Below are 14564 nucleotides of genomic sequence, written 5' to 3'. Positions count from 1 at the left end.
TAAAATTAATGGAATCGAGGATTAGGAGAAGGTAAGATTGACTTCCTTGCATTTAGAAGGAAGTGGCTTAAAATGGTTTCAAGGGTACGAGGCTAATAACAAGGAAATCAATTAGACAGTTTTTTTTTATAGATGTTGTTTATAGGTTTGGCCTTAGTATTTATGATAAGCCTTATTGGACAAATAACCAAATTGAAACAAGTTTTTATGGTTAAGATATACTAAGAGCCGTTTGAAGTGTTGATGGTAAAAACTAGTGGGTTGATTGAGGAATTTTTTGTTCAATAATTCATTATCGGCTTGAAAAATGCAGTTAAAAATCAAGTCACAATGTTTCGACTAAACATCCTAGCGCAAACCATCAAGTTAGCCTTGTTGCCAGAAGGGATAATGAAGGCAATTCTCAAGGAAGTCAAGGACTCTAATGAAAGTGATGGGGAAGCAATATGTGAATCTAAAAATGATATCAGGGAGGATGATCTTGTGGTTTCAATCAATGCAATATTTGATTCAACATCTCATTAGATCATGAGGATTGGTGGCAACATTAAGAAGAAGTTCGTCACTATACTATTTGACTCAAGAAGCACCCATATCTTCCTTGATCCCATAGTGGCCAAAAGAACAGGATGCTCAATGCAAACTACCAACCTTATGAAGGTGGCAATGACAGATGGAATTAGAATCACTAGTGATGCAAGTTGTAGGCAATTGACATGGAACATGCAAAGGAAGGAATTTTAGGCAAATTTGAGGCAAATCTGAGGCTCCTATCTTTGGGTGGGTGCAATATGGTATTGAGAATTCGATGGCTAGCTAAATTGGGATCCATATTATGGGATTTCAAGAATTTGAGAATGAAATTTATTATCAATGGAAAGAAATTCATGTTGAAAGGTGAGGCTATAGGTCCCACCAAGTTAGTAAGCTCTCAAGCATTTACAATTCGAATTTTATCCATACAATGGGAATGAGGAAAATATAGCTAAAGAGGAACGATATGACAGTTGTTCAATAACTCATACATCGGGCCAACTTGTTTCTGAAAGACACAACATGAGAAGATGTTTACAAAATTCAACAAAAGTTTTGAGAGTCTTGACCTTGAGGATAAAACTTCTTTTGACGGGGAAGAGGATGTTACAACCTGATTAGTTTAGGGAATAAAGGATCCTTAAGATTAGTTTCTATTTAGTTTAGGGAATAACGTACACTTAGGATTAGTTTTTATTTTATTTAGTTTCTATTCCTATTTAGTAGCCTATATAAAATAGGGAGATTGTAATGGACAAGATATGAAAAAATAATCTCAATAAGAACCATTTATTCTCTTAATTTTACATCTTCTCCTTGGGCAGTAAGAATCATTGAATAAAGATAAAAAAAATGATATTCAAATATAAACAAAAATGAAACTTTTTATAATAAATCCATACTTTTCAAAATTGTATTGAAAATAATAATCAAATAAGAATCTGGCCATTGTTTGTCAAAAGCATTTTGGGTACTGTTTGTTAGTTTGATTTTGTTTTTACGCCTTATATTTGATTATTATTATTAGTCTTATACTTGTATAATGCGTATAGATATGGCATTTTGAAAAAATGAGAGAGAGAGAGAATGAGTCAAAGAAACGGAGAAAATCAAAACGCAGAGTTTCAATAAACGGAGGAACCCAAAACGCAGCGTTTTGAGGAGAGAAGCAAAGAGTAAACGTTCTTAATGAAATACCTAAGTCACCAAACCCAGCCTAAACCGTGTTGTTGTTTCCCTCTGAATTGGGGTTTTGACTTTCAATTTTCTCTCGTTTTCTCGCACTTTCTCTCTCTAGACTTTCTCTCCACCTTCTAGAGGGAGAAGTTGTCTTGGCCGCCCTTAGAGAGAGAAGACACCTCTTTCCTTTTCAAAGTCAAAGGACAGCTCCAAGAATTTTCTCTGAAATCCCAAGGCTTCAGTTTTCATACTTTATATGATCACACACGCCTTCATCATCGTTTCTATCTCGCTTTTGATTCTCTTCTCTTCTCTCTTTCTGAGGTCGTTGGCCTTGTCTCTTGTTTGGTAGGAAAAAAAAAATAAACGATAGAAAAAAGAAGCTTTCTGATGAGTTCGAACGTACCGTCGTCCAGTTCCGGAGCCGCCGGATCGGCTGATTCTTCAGCTCCCAGAAGGAATTCGAAGCGACCCAAGTGTAAATTTCTATGCAAAATTCAAAATTTGTGATCTTTTAGGGGTTCTGTGTCGAGTTTATGAGTACCCATATACGAATTCGTGGTTTATGGGCCCCAATGCACAAACACCCATATGCAAATTTGTGGGTTTTGGGTCCAATTTACTTTTTCCACTTGGAGTTTTGTTCATATTGTTTGTGTGTTCTGTTATTTTTCTGTGTGTGTATTCACCGTTGTTGTGTCTAGATTTTTTATCTTTGCGACTAGATTAATTAGTTTTTTTTTTTTCTGACGTATTTCTCAACTATTGATTTTATTTGCCGATGCTAATTCTTTTTTTTTTTTTTAAATAGATGGTCCTTTTTTTCTCGTTGTTGTATTCATGATTGTCTGTTCTGATCCAAATTTGTTTGGGTTTTTCTTTGATCTCTCTTAATTAAGTGGTCTTTGATTTGATCAACATGCTTTTTTTCCTCCCAGATATTTTGTTGGAAAGATCGTCTTGATAAACGGAAGAAAAACTATTTTTGTTTTTTGTATTAAAAGTATAATCTTCGTCAGGTCAGGCTACTTTATTCTTAGAATTTATGTCAAATTGTTTAACTATTGTAATTGAAACATAGCCTGGTTCATGAGGGATATCAGTATGATAAGAGATATACTTATTCTATGTTATTTACGCCCTTAGCAATAATGGTTCTGGGCATTACATGGAAAATTTTATGAGATTGGTTGTGTCAATTACATTAAGCCTGTAAAACATAAGAAAAATGAAACTCTCTAGGTTAAAAGTTCATCACGGATCTTTAAGAATGATTGAATTATCGAGGTTAGACATACAATGTGATGGTTCCGTTTACAATTGAGTGCAAAAGAATCGGTTTATAGACTGATACGGCTGCAATTCAGTGTTCTAATCATCTGTGCATGCAGTTTTTGATTCAGTGATGATTACCTTTTCTTTTCATATATAAAGCCTTCTTTGTCCATTGTATTCATTTTGGCAGTGGGTTTACGAAGTTTCTGAAACATTATATAATGAATTAAATCGGTCCTTTTCTATTTCCCCTTCAGATTCAAGGTTTACTCAACAGGAACTTCCAGCCTGCAAGCCAATTCTCACACCACGATGGGTAAGCTTTCTTCTTTTCTGCATATTTATAACACTTGTGTGATTTTGTCATCATAAATGGGAAAAGAAACCATCTCATGAAATCTCTCTTCCCCTGTGCAGGTGATTTCAGCATTCATGCTAGTTGGCATTATATTCATTCCCATTGGAGTTGCTGCCTTGTTTGCTTCTCGAGATGTATGCATGACATTGACTCCAAAACTCTCATTTTCATGTTGAATTCTACAAATTTGACTGTGTATTATGTTGCTTGCCATAGGTAGTTGAAATTGTTGATCGGTATGAGACTGACTGCATACCAGAGGAATTCAGAAATGATAAGGTCAACTACATACAAAAGCCTGGAAATAAACCTTGCAACAGAACGATTACAGTAAGTTTTCTTATCAATGATATATTATCAGTTATTATCATTGTTATTAGATGGATCTATTCCTCCTGTGCCTTCTGCTTATTTATTGCACCATGTGAGATAACACAATTGCTGACTTTTAGATTGGATGAATTTATCTTCTTTTTTTGTTTTCATAATCAGGTACCAAAGAAAATGAAACAGCCTATCTATGTATATTATCAGCTCGACAACTTCTACCAGAATCATCGCAGGTATGGTCACCTACCTATGTTAAGTCCTTAATTAAAATATAAGGTAATCACTACTGGAATAAATGTGATTCTTTTTATCAATCGATCTAGATCATTCTCTTTATCAATCAATCTACATATTTAGTACATCTAGCGATCATAAAATAAGAGGATCATCTACAGAAAAAAGATCAGCTAGATCTTTGATGATGGTGGCCTGTGCTCAGATCATTGCATTTTCTGATTTTTCTCACTAAAAGCTACTCTGTATTGATATATCCATTGTTCTTTGCAAGAATTCATTTTCCATAAGTAGGCTGGGGCTGGTCATGAGCTTATTTCATGTCTTAGATTGCTTTAGCAATAACAGTATTCTACCATTTTCATCATAATGGTACATGTGTTTGCCCAAACAGCCCAACTGCATCCTAACTCTCCATTTTTTTGTTAAATTTTTCCATTGCCTGGTCTATCTGTAGATCCAGGTTTTTACTGAACTCCTTTTGTCTTGGTAGTTGCAACACATTTAGATGGTTATTTTTTTGAGAATGAATTCTACAATTTCCCAAAATGAAGGAAGCTGATTTTCCATGATATTGATCTGGGATGTCAGTGCAGGATGTGAGGATGTCTTAACACACTATATATGTTGCATATTTTGCAAAATGTGCTTACACCCTGATCATAACGATTTATGGCTCATACAACTTGCTTGATATGCTGCTTTTCCTTAATTCCATTTTCTGATATGTTGCTTTTCTTTGAATTCACTTGCAAAATACATGGAGGTTAGCTGTCAAAAATTCAAATAAAATCAAATGTTTTCATATGTAGTGATTGATTTGCTGCAAGTGTAACAATCACCTTCTGCAATTTAGGTATGTGAAGAGCCGAAATGATGAGCAGTTGAGAAGTGGCAACAGTGCGAATGAAACAAGTGATTGTAAACCTGAAGATTATGCAAATGGGGCAGTAATTGTGCCTTGCGGTCTCATAGCTTGGAGTTTATTCAATGATACTTACAACTTCTCTCGCAACAATGAGCAATTGTCATTGAACAAGAAGGGTATCTCCTGGAAGAGTGATAGGGAACACAAATTTGGCAAAGATGTGTACCCTAAAAATTTTCAGAATGGTACTCTCATAGGTGGTGCAACTCTGAATGAATCCATACCAGTAAGTCTTTCACCTCTTCTCTTGGAAGAACACTAGTCTAGGGGCAAGTTCCAAACTATGATCTTTTCTGTGCTTAGCAGTTGAGGTTTGGTCATGTAAATAATACTTAATTATGCTCTATAAAGATTAAGGAAATATTTCCATAATTATCTAGCACTATATTCCTATACAACGTATCCATTTATCCGAATCAATAAGGCATAGACTCTGCAGGATGGTTATGGAAACACCTCTTAGAATCTTCTTTCTTTTCCTAATGATTTTTTATTGATTTATAATTTCTTGTTTCATAGGTCTTTTAAAAAGCAGAAAGAATCACAACCTAGTGTTGATGTTCTAAAATACAAAATATTTGTACTCTAAAATAGTCCCTTTAACGTGTCTGGCAGTGCTTACAGACCGGAATCACATATGTAACCACATGCAAGAAAATTATATATTTTACCATTGCTTTTTTCATTGTGATAAACATGTTGGTATCATTTTAATGACCTCTAGATTTGTTCTTGTTGATGGTTAGAAATCGTTTTAATGGCCTCTAGAATCATCTTGAAGGTTTTCCATCAAGGCAGGTGTTAATATAGTATAATATGTTTTCTGTAACAGTTGAGTGAGCAGGAGGACCTTATTGTTTGGATGCGAACTGCAGCTCTCCCAACTTTCAGGAAGTTGTATGGGAAGATAGAGGTGGATCTTCAAATCAATGATACCATACATGTGTCATTAGAAAACAATTACAATACATACAGTTTTAACGGCAAGAAAAAGCTTGTGCTTTCTACCACTAGCTGGCTTGGTGGGAAGAATGACTTTCTTGGCATTGCTTATCTCACCGTCGGGGGAATATGCATTTTTTTGGCTATGGCTTTCACTGTTGTATATCTTGTTAAGCCAAGGTAAATTTTCCTTAACTTGCATTTATTTAAATTGTTTTCACCATTTGAATTTATAAGTGTCTATCAACAAGAGACCTTCATATTACAACCTGAGGTATCCCATTTGATAATGTCGTTCCTCATAGATGTTTGGCCAGCATGTGGAAACAAGTTGCAAGTTTGGTAACTTTCCACTCCCAGAATTGGAGTAGTTGAATTTAAGATTTTCTCTCTTAATGGGCAAACAGCATGTGTAAGAATGTTGAACTTTGGGATGACTGAAACTGAACTGAAAGGCTTTTGCTTTATGTCTAGAGGTTCTTATCCTTAGGAGGAGAGACTTAAACCAATTGATCTAAAAAGCTTAACCGGTTAGGAAAAGGAGACACGATGTATGTTAGGTTAACATAGAAAATTTAGTCTTATGTAGGATTTGCCCTCTTACTTTGAAACTGCCTTACTACCCGAACAGTGGGTAAGGTTGAATGCAAGCTAATTTAGGGGAGTACGAAAACTAAAACCACATAACACAAGGAATAGATGTATGGGTATTGAATGAAACTAGTTGAGTTACCAACTTTTCTGAGACCTTGTTAAGATTTGAGATCCATGAAAGAATGTTTAACTTTCAGATGAGTGGAACTGAGTTGAAAGGGCTTTGCATGCCTTAAGAGGTTCTTATGCTTAGGATGAGAGACTCTTAACAAATTGACTTAAAAGTTTTAAGCTTTTGGACCCATGGTTTATAGGCTGATATAGAAAATTTAGTTGCATGTAGGATTGCCTGAACAGCGAGTGAGGTTGAATAAAACATACTCTAGAAATTTAGGGGGGTACACAAACAAAAACTACCAAATGCAGGGAATAGATATCTGGGTATTCAATGAAACTAATAATGTCTTTCTTTCTTTCTCAACAGGCGGCTTGGAGATCCTTCTTACTTGTCATGGAACAGAAACCCAGGAGGGCACTAAACAAATTCACTGAACCTGTTTATAGGGCTTGGCTTGAGTATTTCCGTCACATTGGTGAATGTAATCTTATGTGTATTAAGATTTTCAAAAAGAGAGTGCATATACCTCAGTTTGGTACGGTTTTCATGCATTCGACTCTGAATTCTTTTTTGCAAGAACAAGACCACTGCAATGTTGATGTATAATTTCAGTAATAGAATTCAATACAAGAACTGGTTATTATGATAAACTCTAATGGCTTCCCATTTTTCTTCAATGTCTGTATCAAAACTTGTGTTTATTTTCATATTCATATTCATTCATGATGACAAGTTTCAGAGTACCCTAAAAAGAATGTTGGAAAGGTATGCCCCTTCTGGGTAGGATGGATCAATAGGATGGTCACAAGCTGCTCCTGCCTGCCGTAGAAGGGTGATTTTCCTTCCAGCCATTGATGCAGCTCCCTATACCCGAAAAAGAAAAAGCAGACTGAATCAATAATGCAGGGTAAAAATGATCCTAAACAGGGGTGAAAATTGCTTATAAGAATGCATTTCATTTTGTTGTTCTTTTGCCTTAAAATGCAATATCAGTTTAAGTGATTCATGGTAATACATGGTTTCTATCAAAAATACAGTTCCGGAAAACCGAATGATAAACCTCACTCTTAACACATTAGCAAGAACAAGGAAGAGATGTTCCTAACATGATGGTTGTCTAGTATTCTACTTCACTGCTTTCTGGAAGAGCTGTGACAGAAACAACACAAAGAACAGGAAACAAAGGAAGCAAACCAGAGTTTCTTTTTCTAACAATGGATTCTTTAACTTATGGAGATCATTGCATATGAAAATTCTCAGGGTGGCTAATCCATTTCAACAAACTCAAGTTATGTTCCTGCAAGGATATGCTGGATAGAAGTTAGCGATAGAAAAATACTTGCCTGAAGAGTACGCATGAATGTTCCACTTTGGGTCATTGCTCCTGAACAAGAACAAGTCATGAGAAGACCGCCTCTCCTCGTCAATTGCATGGCTAATGAATTTAGATTTCTGTACATGCCGGATGCGCTTTGTAGAACCTGGATTTGTTACTGACCCGGTAAGTAGCAGCAAGAGAGAGAGAAATTAGAGCAAAAGGCTGATAGAAAAGAACTTGATTCAAAACAAACAAGATGATGTGTAGTCTGTAGACCACCCACCAATCCTTTGAGTTGTTTCAGTTATGAACATGGGAAGACAAAGGAGAGAACAAATTTTCTTCCAGTTTCAGTTATGAACTGAAGTGTAGCGAAAGAAAGGGAGGAGAAACAAGGGCCCAACCTGAGTGCCTTATAACATATTTGTAACCAGGACAAAAACTATTGCACTCGATCCCTCAATTTAAGTTTTCTCCCAATCACGTGACTTTTGTTGTGACAGTATCGGTTGGTTCAAGGATAAAAGCTCTGCAGGGAGACGGGTCACACAGGGAAAATGAAGAGATTTTTTTCTTCTCTTCTTTGCTCCTATTTCTAGTGAGCTAAACTGGCTACAAAACATGTTCGTTGGCCCTATACCCATGTCATGAGAATTCTACTTTAACTTGATAGGTATATAACAATCATACAACAGAAAACCCGCTTCATTCATCTCCCTAAAAATTGTATGGATGATATTCTCTCTTTATCCCTCCCTTTATGATGAATCCTTACCACCAAATTTTAACTTCTACCAGATTTGTCTTTGATTTTTTTCTGAACTACTTTTGACAGGCCAATTTACTAAGTTACATCATTTGTTTGGAGAAAAATTCTAGGACTCTCCATGACGAGTGAAGATCCACATAGGCGTCATGGGATTCAGCCCATTACCTTTCTCTATTAGGGGATCAGTCATGAAGCCTTGACTAGGCATTCTCATGACTGATTTTTCTGGGTTAAGAAGAGGCGTGCAAGGCTAATAGGAGAGAAGAAGGGGTCAGGCAGGTGGTGGAAGCCCTGACCTCCAGCAGCTTTTTGGAGGTGTGCAAGGCTATTGGATGTCTAGAATGGTTAATCAAACAGCTGATCAATTAGCTAAGCATGGGACTTCTTTGATATAAACATTGCTGAGGTAGAAATCTATTTTAACCTTGTTTATTTTAGAAATATTAGACTCCCAAGAATTTCTCCATCCTTCATAGACCTAACATAAACCAACAGATGCCAGCTATAGGGGATGCTGGGATGGACAGAGACAGTGGGGACTACTAAACATTGAGCCTCAGTAGGGATTTTAGGTGACCAGACAGACCCTTTCTGGATTAAATATTTGTAGAGTGGAAGGCATGGAGAGTGGACAGATGAGATCAGCTGAAAAGCAAACAAAAGATTGTCAATTCTAAATCAAATTATTCTTCAAAGCTGAGCCCCAGGAGGATCATGAGGTCTCCAGGTAGATTTGGGGATTCTTGACACCAAAAAGAAAGCTTTCTTCTTCTGGATAGCTGTATGTAAAACAATCTTAACAACCAAGTCAGTTTAGGAGGAGAGCCTGGATCCTAACAAATTAGGAAGTTAATCTAAAAGGGATGAAGAGACCGTCCAATGGCCAAGAATTTAGAGTTGATGATCCCTTGTGGGTTGGCATTATCTACATTTAAGCTTAAAGAGGCCAATCTCACTCCCTGTACACGTGGGTAATTGAAGACTCCAAGGAGAGGACATTATCTATTTCAGAAATCAGCAGTAGCAAGGATATTCCCAGAAAAGACAAGCAGATTTTGTATGCTTTTTAACTTCGTAAGCCATAACTTGTATACTTGCTGAGTACTTGGGTTACAACCTCCTTTAAGGTGGTCTTTTTAGTCATCCATTTAGAAGAAACAACAGCAAAAAAATGTCATGGTGGAATAACAACAATAAGGAAGAAAGAAAATAGGACAAGAAATAAATGTAGAATAAGAAATAAGAGGGGGCATAATGAAGGACAAGACAAGGGAAAGTACTCTAAGAGGGTCTGTTCTTATGATGGAGAGAAACTTGAACCAAGTTCTTTTCTCTTTTTCATCATGCTAATCAACTTAGAGAAGTTTGGATGAGTTTAATATCAAATGTAAAGAAAACCTATGCCAAGCATCAACCTGAGAAATGAACCTATGGAACCCCAAGGAAATTCCCTTTATCTAACAGCAGGACTGACACAAATATTCAGCCTGAGAACAAAACCGACACAACTCAAGTTTGTCATCTTGGCCTAACAAGTTTTAGTATATCAAATTAAGCCACAAGTTTCACAAAACATTTACTCTTGTATATAAACATTTATCATGGTTATATATAGGTATAGGTTCCTATATTGTATCAGGAATCAACTCAAAGTCAATCAGGACTTGGGTCCATCTCTAATTTTTCAAACCAAAACTAACCCTATTCCAAAAAGTCCATGCCTAAACTAACCTAAAATCTGGTTGGGTTGGATAGGCCTAGGTTGGAACCAATACAATTTTCACCCCTTTATTCTTACCGAATAGGATTTGCATGTTAGAATACCTTTCGTCGAGGTGCTAGTTTAGGGGGATCCAGAATAACTATATCCCATGATTCATTCCTAGCAACAGCATCCTTCATAAACTCGGTGGCATCTCGTCTCAAAAATGATATTTTCCCTGGATCCAAGTTGTTGAGAATGATATTTTCATTGGCAAGCTCCAGAGCAGGCATCGATGTATCAACCCCTGACAAAAAATAAAAGATAATGAACAATCTTATATGAACTCCGCCACTCCTGCAATCTTAGGAGTGTTGGAGTTTGTACAAAACAAACCAGTAATCACAGTGATGAATTATACCAGTGACATTTACGGCACCACCACATACTGCATTCAGAGCAAAACCACCACTATAGCAGCACATGTCAAGAACTCTTTGACCTTCTGAAATTGTTGATATAAAATGACGGTTTTCACGCTGATCAGCATAAAATCCTGTCTTTTGGCCCTCTGGCGAGATTGCATAAGAAATCCCATTTTCAATAACCTGGCATACAGGAATTGAATATATCAAGCAGGTGTACATGGGCAAACAATAATAAAGGCCCTCGACAAGTTTCAAAGAAACACCAAAAAGAGATTAAGTATATGAAAACATGGATTTAGCTAGTGATTGATCAAAAAGTTCGTGTTATTCCAGAAATCTTGCCACCGGAACCTTTTCATCACATGAATCAGACACAAACATAGAAAGAGTATAAGTAAATAAATTAAACAAAGCAAAATAAATCAAATCAAGCCCTGACAAAGAGAAGTGGTTTTTAGAATTTCATCATGCCACAATCTACATCCCAATTATAAAATTACTATACAGAAACCAGATTTAGACATGCAGTAAAAGCACAAAACATCTTCCATAAATCGGTTGTTTTGTATTTCGATGTAATAGTGCAACAAAAAAGTCAGAATTTATTCAGAAAAAAGGTTGTAAAATGCGAGTAAGGACTTCACAAACTCAATATCTTTTGCACTGGGTGGTGCATGACCCGGACCATTCTCATAGAACTTGATTTTTTACCCTCTAGAAATAGGTTCTGAACAGATGACTTTCACTTTCTTCTCTCACCTTATTTTTGGTTCATGGAAAGTACTAAGGAAACATATAAAAATGCTAAGGAAAATGATTTTCTTATGTTTGGTTTACCATGAAAAATATGAAGAAAATCAAACATAATTAAAATTACTTGGAAATGTATATATTTTCAAATTATTTAATCATTATTTAGAAAAGAAAAAAATAAGTGAAATGAGTTTGAAGAAACATGTAAAAATAATTTATTAACTTTAAGTCTAGTTTTCATTTTCCTTCACTTTTTCTTTCTTGTTATTTTCTCTCTGTTTTGTTTTGATTGTATTTTCCCTCAAATTTTCAAAGAACCAAAGAGTAAGGAGTTCTTGTAATGGAAACAACAAAACCAATATTATTTCAGTTAAGAGTTCTGAACTTATTCAAATGAGAAATATTAACTATGTCATGAGGTTTCCTACCTTTACCCTCTGATGAGAAGTAGGCAGATGTATTCCCTTCAGATCTGTTAAATCCAATCCTTCTTCTTTTAACATTTCCACAGACTGCCTCCAGTTTATATGATTAATTTCATCAATTCTACTAATGCAAGCCTCTACTTGAGGCTTGTACTTCTCAACCCAAGCCGCAGATGATGCTATTACAGCTAAATCTCCAAAGACATCAACAATTAGTCCTGACAACCTGTATTGAGGAAGAAAATTGAAAATTAAGTGGACTTGCTTTCTCAGAGAAAATTCAGTTTATACACTACAAAAATATTGAAGTAAAGGAATGGATTTGGAGCCCTGCATCATATGATTCCTATCACAAACATGCACCCACAAATTATTTAGTTCCTCTTTTTTTTTTTTTTCCAGTTGACAAAAATTTACTGAATGATTGTCTGGAACGATGCTGTTGTAAATTCAACATGTTCTGGTAATATTTTCCCTTTTTTCAGGTATGTGATGTTGGACAGCACCATATTTAGATGCAGAAACATATGCTGCACGTTTAGATCATCAACTACCCAATGTGGGAGGCATCAAGGACTTGGCATTTGACATTTCAAACAAATAACCCCAAGTATAATTACCACTGATTTACTCAAAAACTTAATTAATTGCTATAAAACCCGAATCTGCATAAGTAAACTATTTAAAGTCATTCATACTCAACTTACAGAGGAGCTGAACCAAAAGTTTGTACACAAATTAAAAAACAGGAATTCTAGATACCTTTCTAGCTCGGTATGTACATGGGTGCACGCATATGCATGTGCATATAATGATTAATTGTACAGTAATACAAGAACATAAATAATTCTCAGGTTCCAGAGAGAAATCAACTAGCTCCAGCGTATAGAGAAATGTTATCCTTAAGAAATGTAGTGTATTAAATATCCAAGAATCTATACCTGTCTCCTTCACTATTCACAAGACGGTATGCATTTGTATTGGCAGAAGGAAGGCCCAAATTCCTACGTAGTTCTATAGCTGCATCGATTCTTGTTTCAAGCAGTTTCTCCATGTTCAATGCACAAGACGGGTCTCTGCACCATATAGACTATAACATAACTAGCTCTGTCTCAAATATCAGATAAAACTAAGAAAGCCCTTATTTTGACAAATACCTTGTTGCTTCCTCTTCTTGTTGCATAAGCCTAACACAGAACATAGAAACTGAATTGTATAAGCCCCACCCTATTGGTTTCTCTGTTCCATCAGCTACCACCACGACATCTCCAGTTCTGGGTGGTGGCCTCCCAATAATTCTATCAACTGCCCCGCTATAAACCATAGGACTTCCATCCCTAAAAAGTTGCGTCTTCCCCTTTTTCAGGACAACCTTTGCAAGACCTACCAAATTGAAAACAAGGATTAAGAAGCAAGCAGGTTCATTTTAAAAATATTTGACCACTAACACTACATGTTTAAGTTAGAAGAAACAAATAGACTAAACTGACATGCTCCAAAAAAAGTTATGCTAATTAAATTAACACATTTTGCTATGGCGTGTTTGGGTCATCAGAAAATTTTTGAGCTATCATCTCAGTGGATGGCACATGATCGGTTTTATGATTTCTTCAAGTGCCCGTTATCCAAATTTTTACTCTCATTTGTGAAGATGGCAGCCATTATTCACGATCAGTCCATTCATAATCATGGATTGAAAACAAAATCGTATATAGAAGGCAACGAGTCAATTGAATTTCCAAGAAATATAATTTGAGGAAGAAATGAACAATTACTCTTCAACCATTGTTTTTATTAATCAACAGCATTCATATGGTAATCCAAACTATTTAGAATTGGCACAGTGGATTCAATCTATACCATTCTAGTTCATCGATTATAAAAAAAATGGGATGCATAAATCGGGTTTCAAATCACATGCAGAAGTAGCATATAAGAAATATATTTCAGGATGAAACCACACACACAGAAAAAGGGTTATCCATCCTACAATTTGAATACCTATTATCAGAATCCTCATTTTCAAGTGATTCTATCCAAGGCATATATGTATACTCACACCATAGATTACTCAATTGAAATACATTGATTTCATATTCTGAATATTTGCAGACTCCTTTACTGGAATTCAATCACACTCTCGTAGAACAATCATATTCTTCTCCAAAAATCCCCCTGTTCCCATTTTCACCACCTCCCGGTTTCCCCTATTGCAGAAACATCTAAAACTACAAAGAAAATAAATTGAAGCTTTGTTCACATGTAGAATGCAAATTGAGACAAACCCAACAGCAGGATAGTTGATAAAATTCAGATTAATGCAAAAATAGGAACATTTAAATCCGAAAATAAAAGAAATTGAAGCTATGCTTACACAAAGGATGCAAATTGAGACAAACCCAACAGCGGAATAGTTGATAAAATTCAGATAAACACAAAACCAATGCATGAAAGTGATGACCTTGGAGGCACCCAAATAGAGAGAGAGAGAGAGAGAGAGTGACCCTTGTGGTGATTAGAAGCAATTTCTTGAAGGGTGGTGGGCGGCAGTGACTGCAGACAGAGGGACTTCATCAGGCGAGTTGCAACCATGTTTTCGCTCCACACTGCTCCACTGCCGTTGCTTTATTTATTTAGAGCAAATTTTCAGATTTATAGTTATTCTGTGACATTTTTT

At 35.9% G+C, this 14564-nt stretch overlaps 2 protein-coding genes across 2 annotated transcripts; one reads left to right on the top strand and one right to left on the bottom strand.

Annotated features, from left to right (window-relative positions):
- Nucleotides 1-1758: 1758 nt before the first annotated feature.
- Nucleotides 1759-7142, top strand: LOC117908900 (ALA-interacting subunit 3-like). Its single transcript, XM_034822728.1, has 8 exons — nucleotides 1759-2191; nucleotides 3246-3304; nucleotides 3406-3480; nucleotides 3563-3676; nucleotides 3839-3909; nucleotides 4767-5064; nucleotides 5671-5960; nucleotides 6859-7142. Exons 1-8 carry the CDS (start codon nucleotides 2104-2106, stop codon nucleotides 6911-6913), a joined length of 1050 nt encoding a protein of 349 aa, XP_034678619.1. The 5' UTR covers nucleotides 1759-2103; the 3' UTR covers nucleotides 6914-7142.
- LOC117908899 (ribosomal RNA large subunit methyltransferase I) lies at nucleotides 7077-14498 on the bottom strand. The gene is made up of 8 exons (XM_034822727.1): nucleotides 14392-14498; nucleotides 13045-13270; nucleotides 12829-12963; nucleotides 11891-12113; nucleotides 10703-10889; nucleotides 10404-10588; nucleotides 7836-7973; nucleotides 7077-7356 (listed from the first exon to the last, which is right to left on the bottom strand). Exons 1-8 carry the CDS (start codon nucleotides 14477-14479, stop codon nucleotides 7228-7230), a joined length of 1311 nt encoding a protein of 436 aa, XP_034678618.1. The 5' UTR covers nucleotides 14480-14498; the 3' UTR covers nucleotides 7077-7227.
- Nucleotides 14499-14564: the final 66 nt, after the last annotated feature.

This window comes from Vitis riparia, chromosome 19, assembly GCF_004353265.1.
Source record: "Vitis riparia cultivar Riparia Gloire de Montpellier isolate 1030 chromosome 19, EGFV_Vit.rip_1.0, whole genome shotgun sequence".
Lineage (NCBI taxonomy): Eukaryota > Viridiplantae > Streptophyta > Magnoliopsida > Vitales > Vitaceae > Vitis > Vitis riparia.
This window is presented reverse-complemented; position numbering and strand designations above follow the sequence as displayed.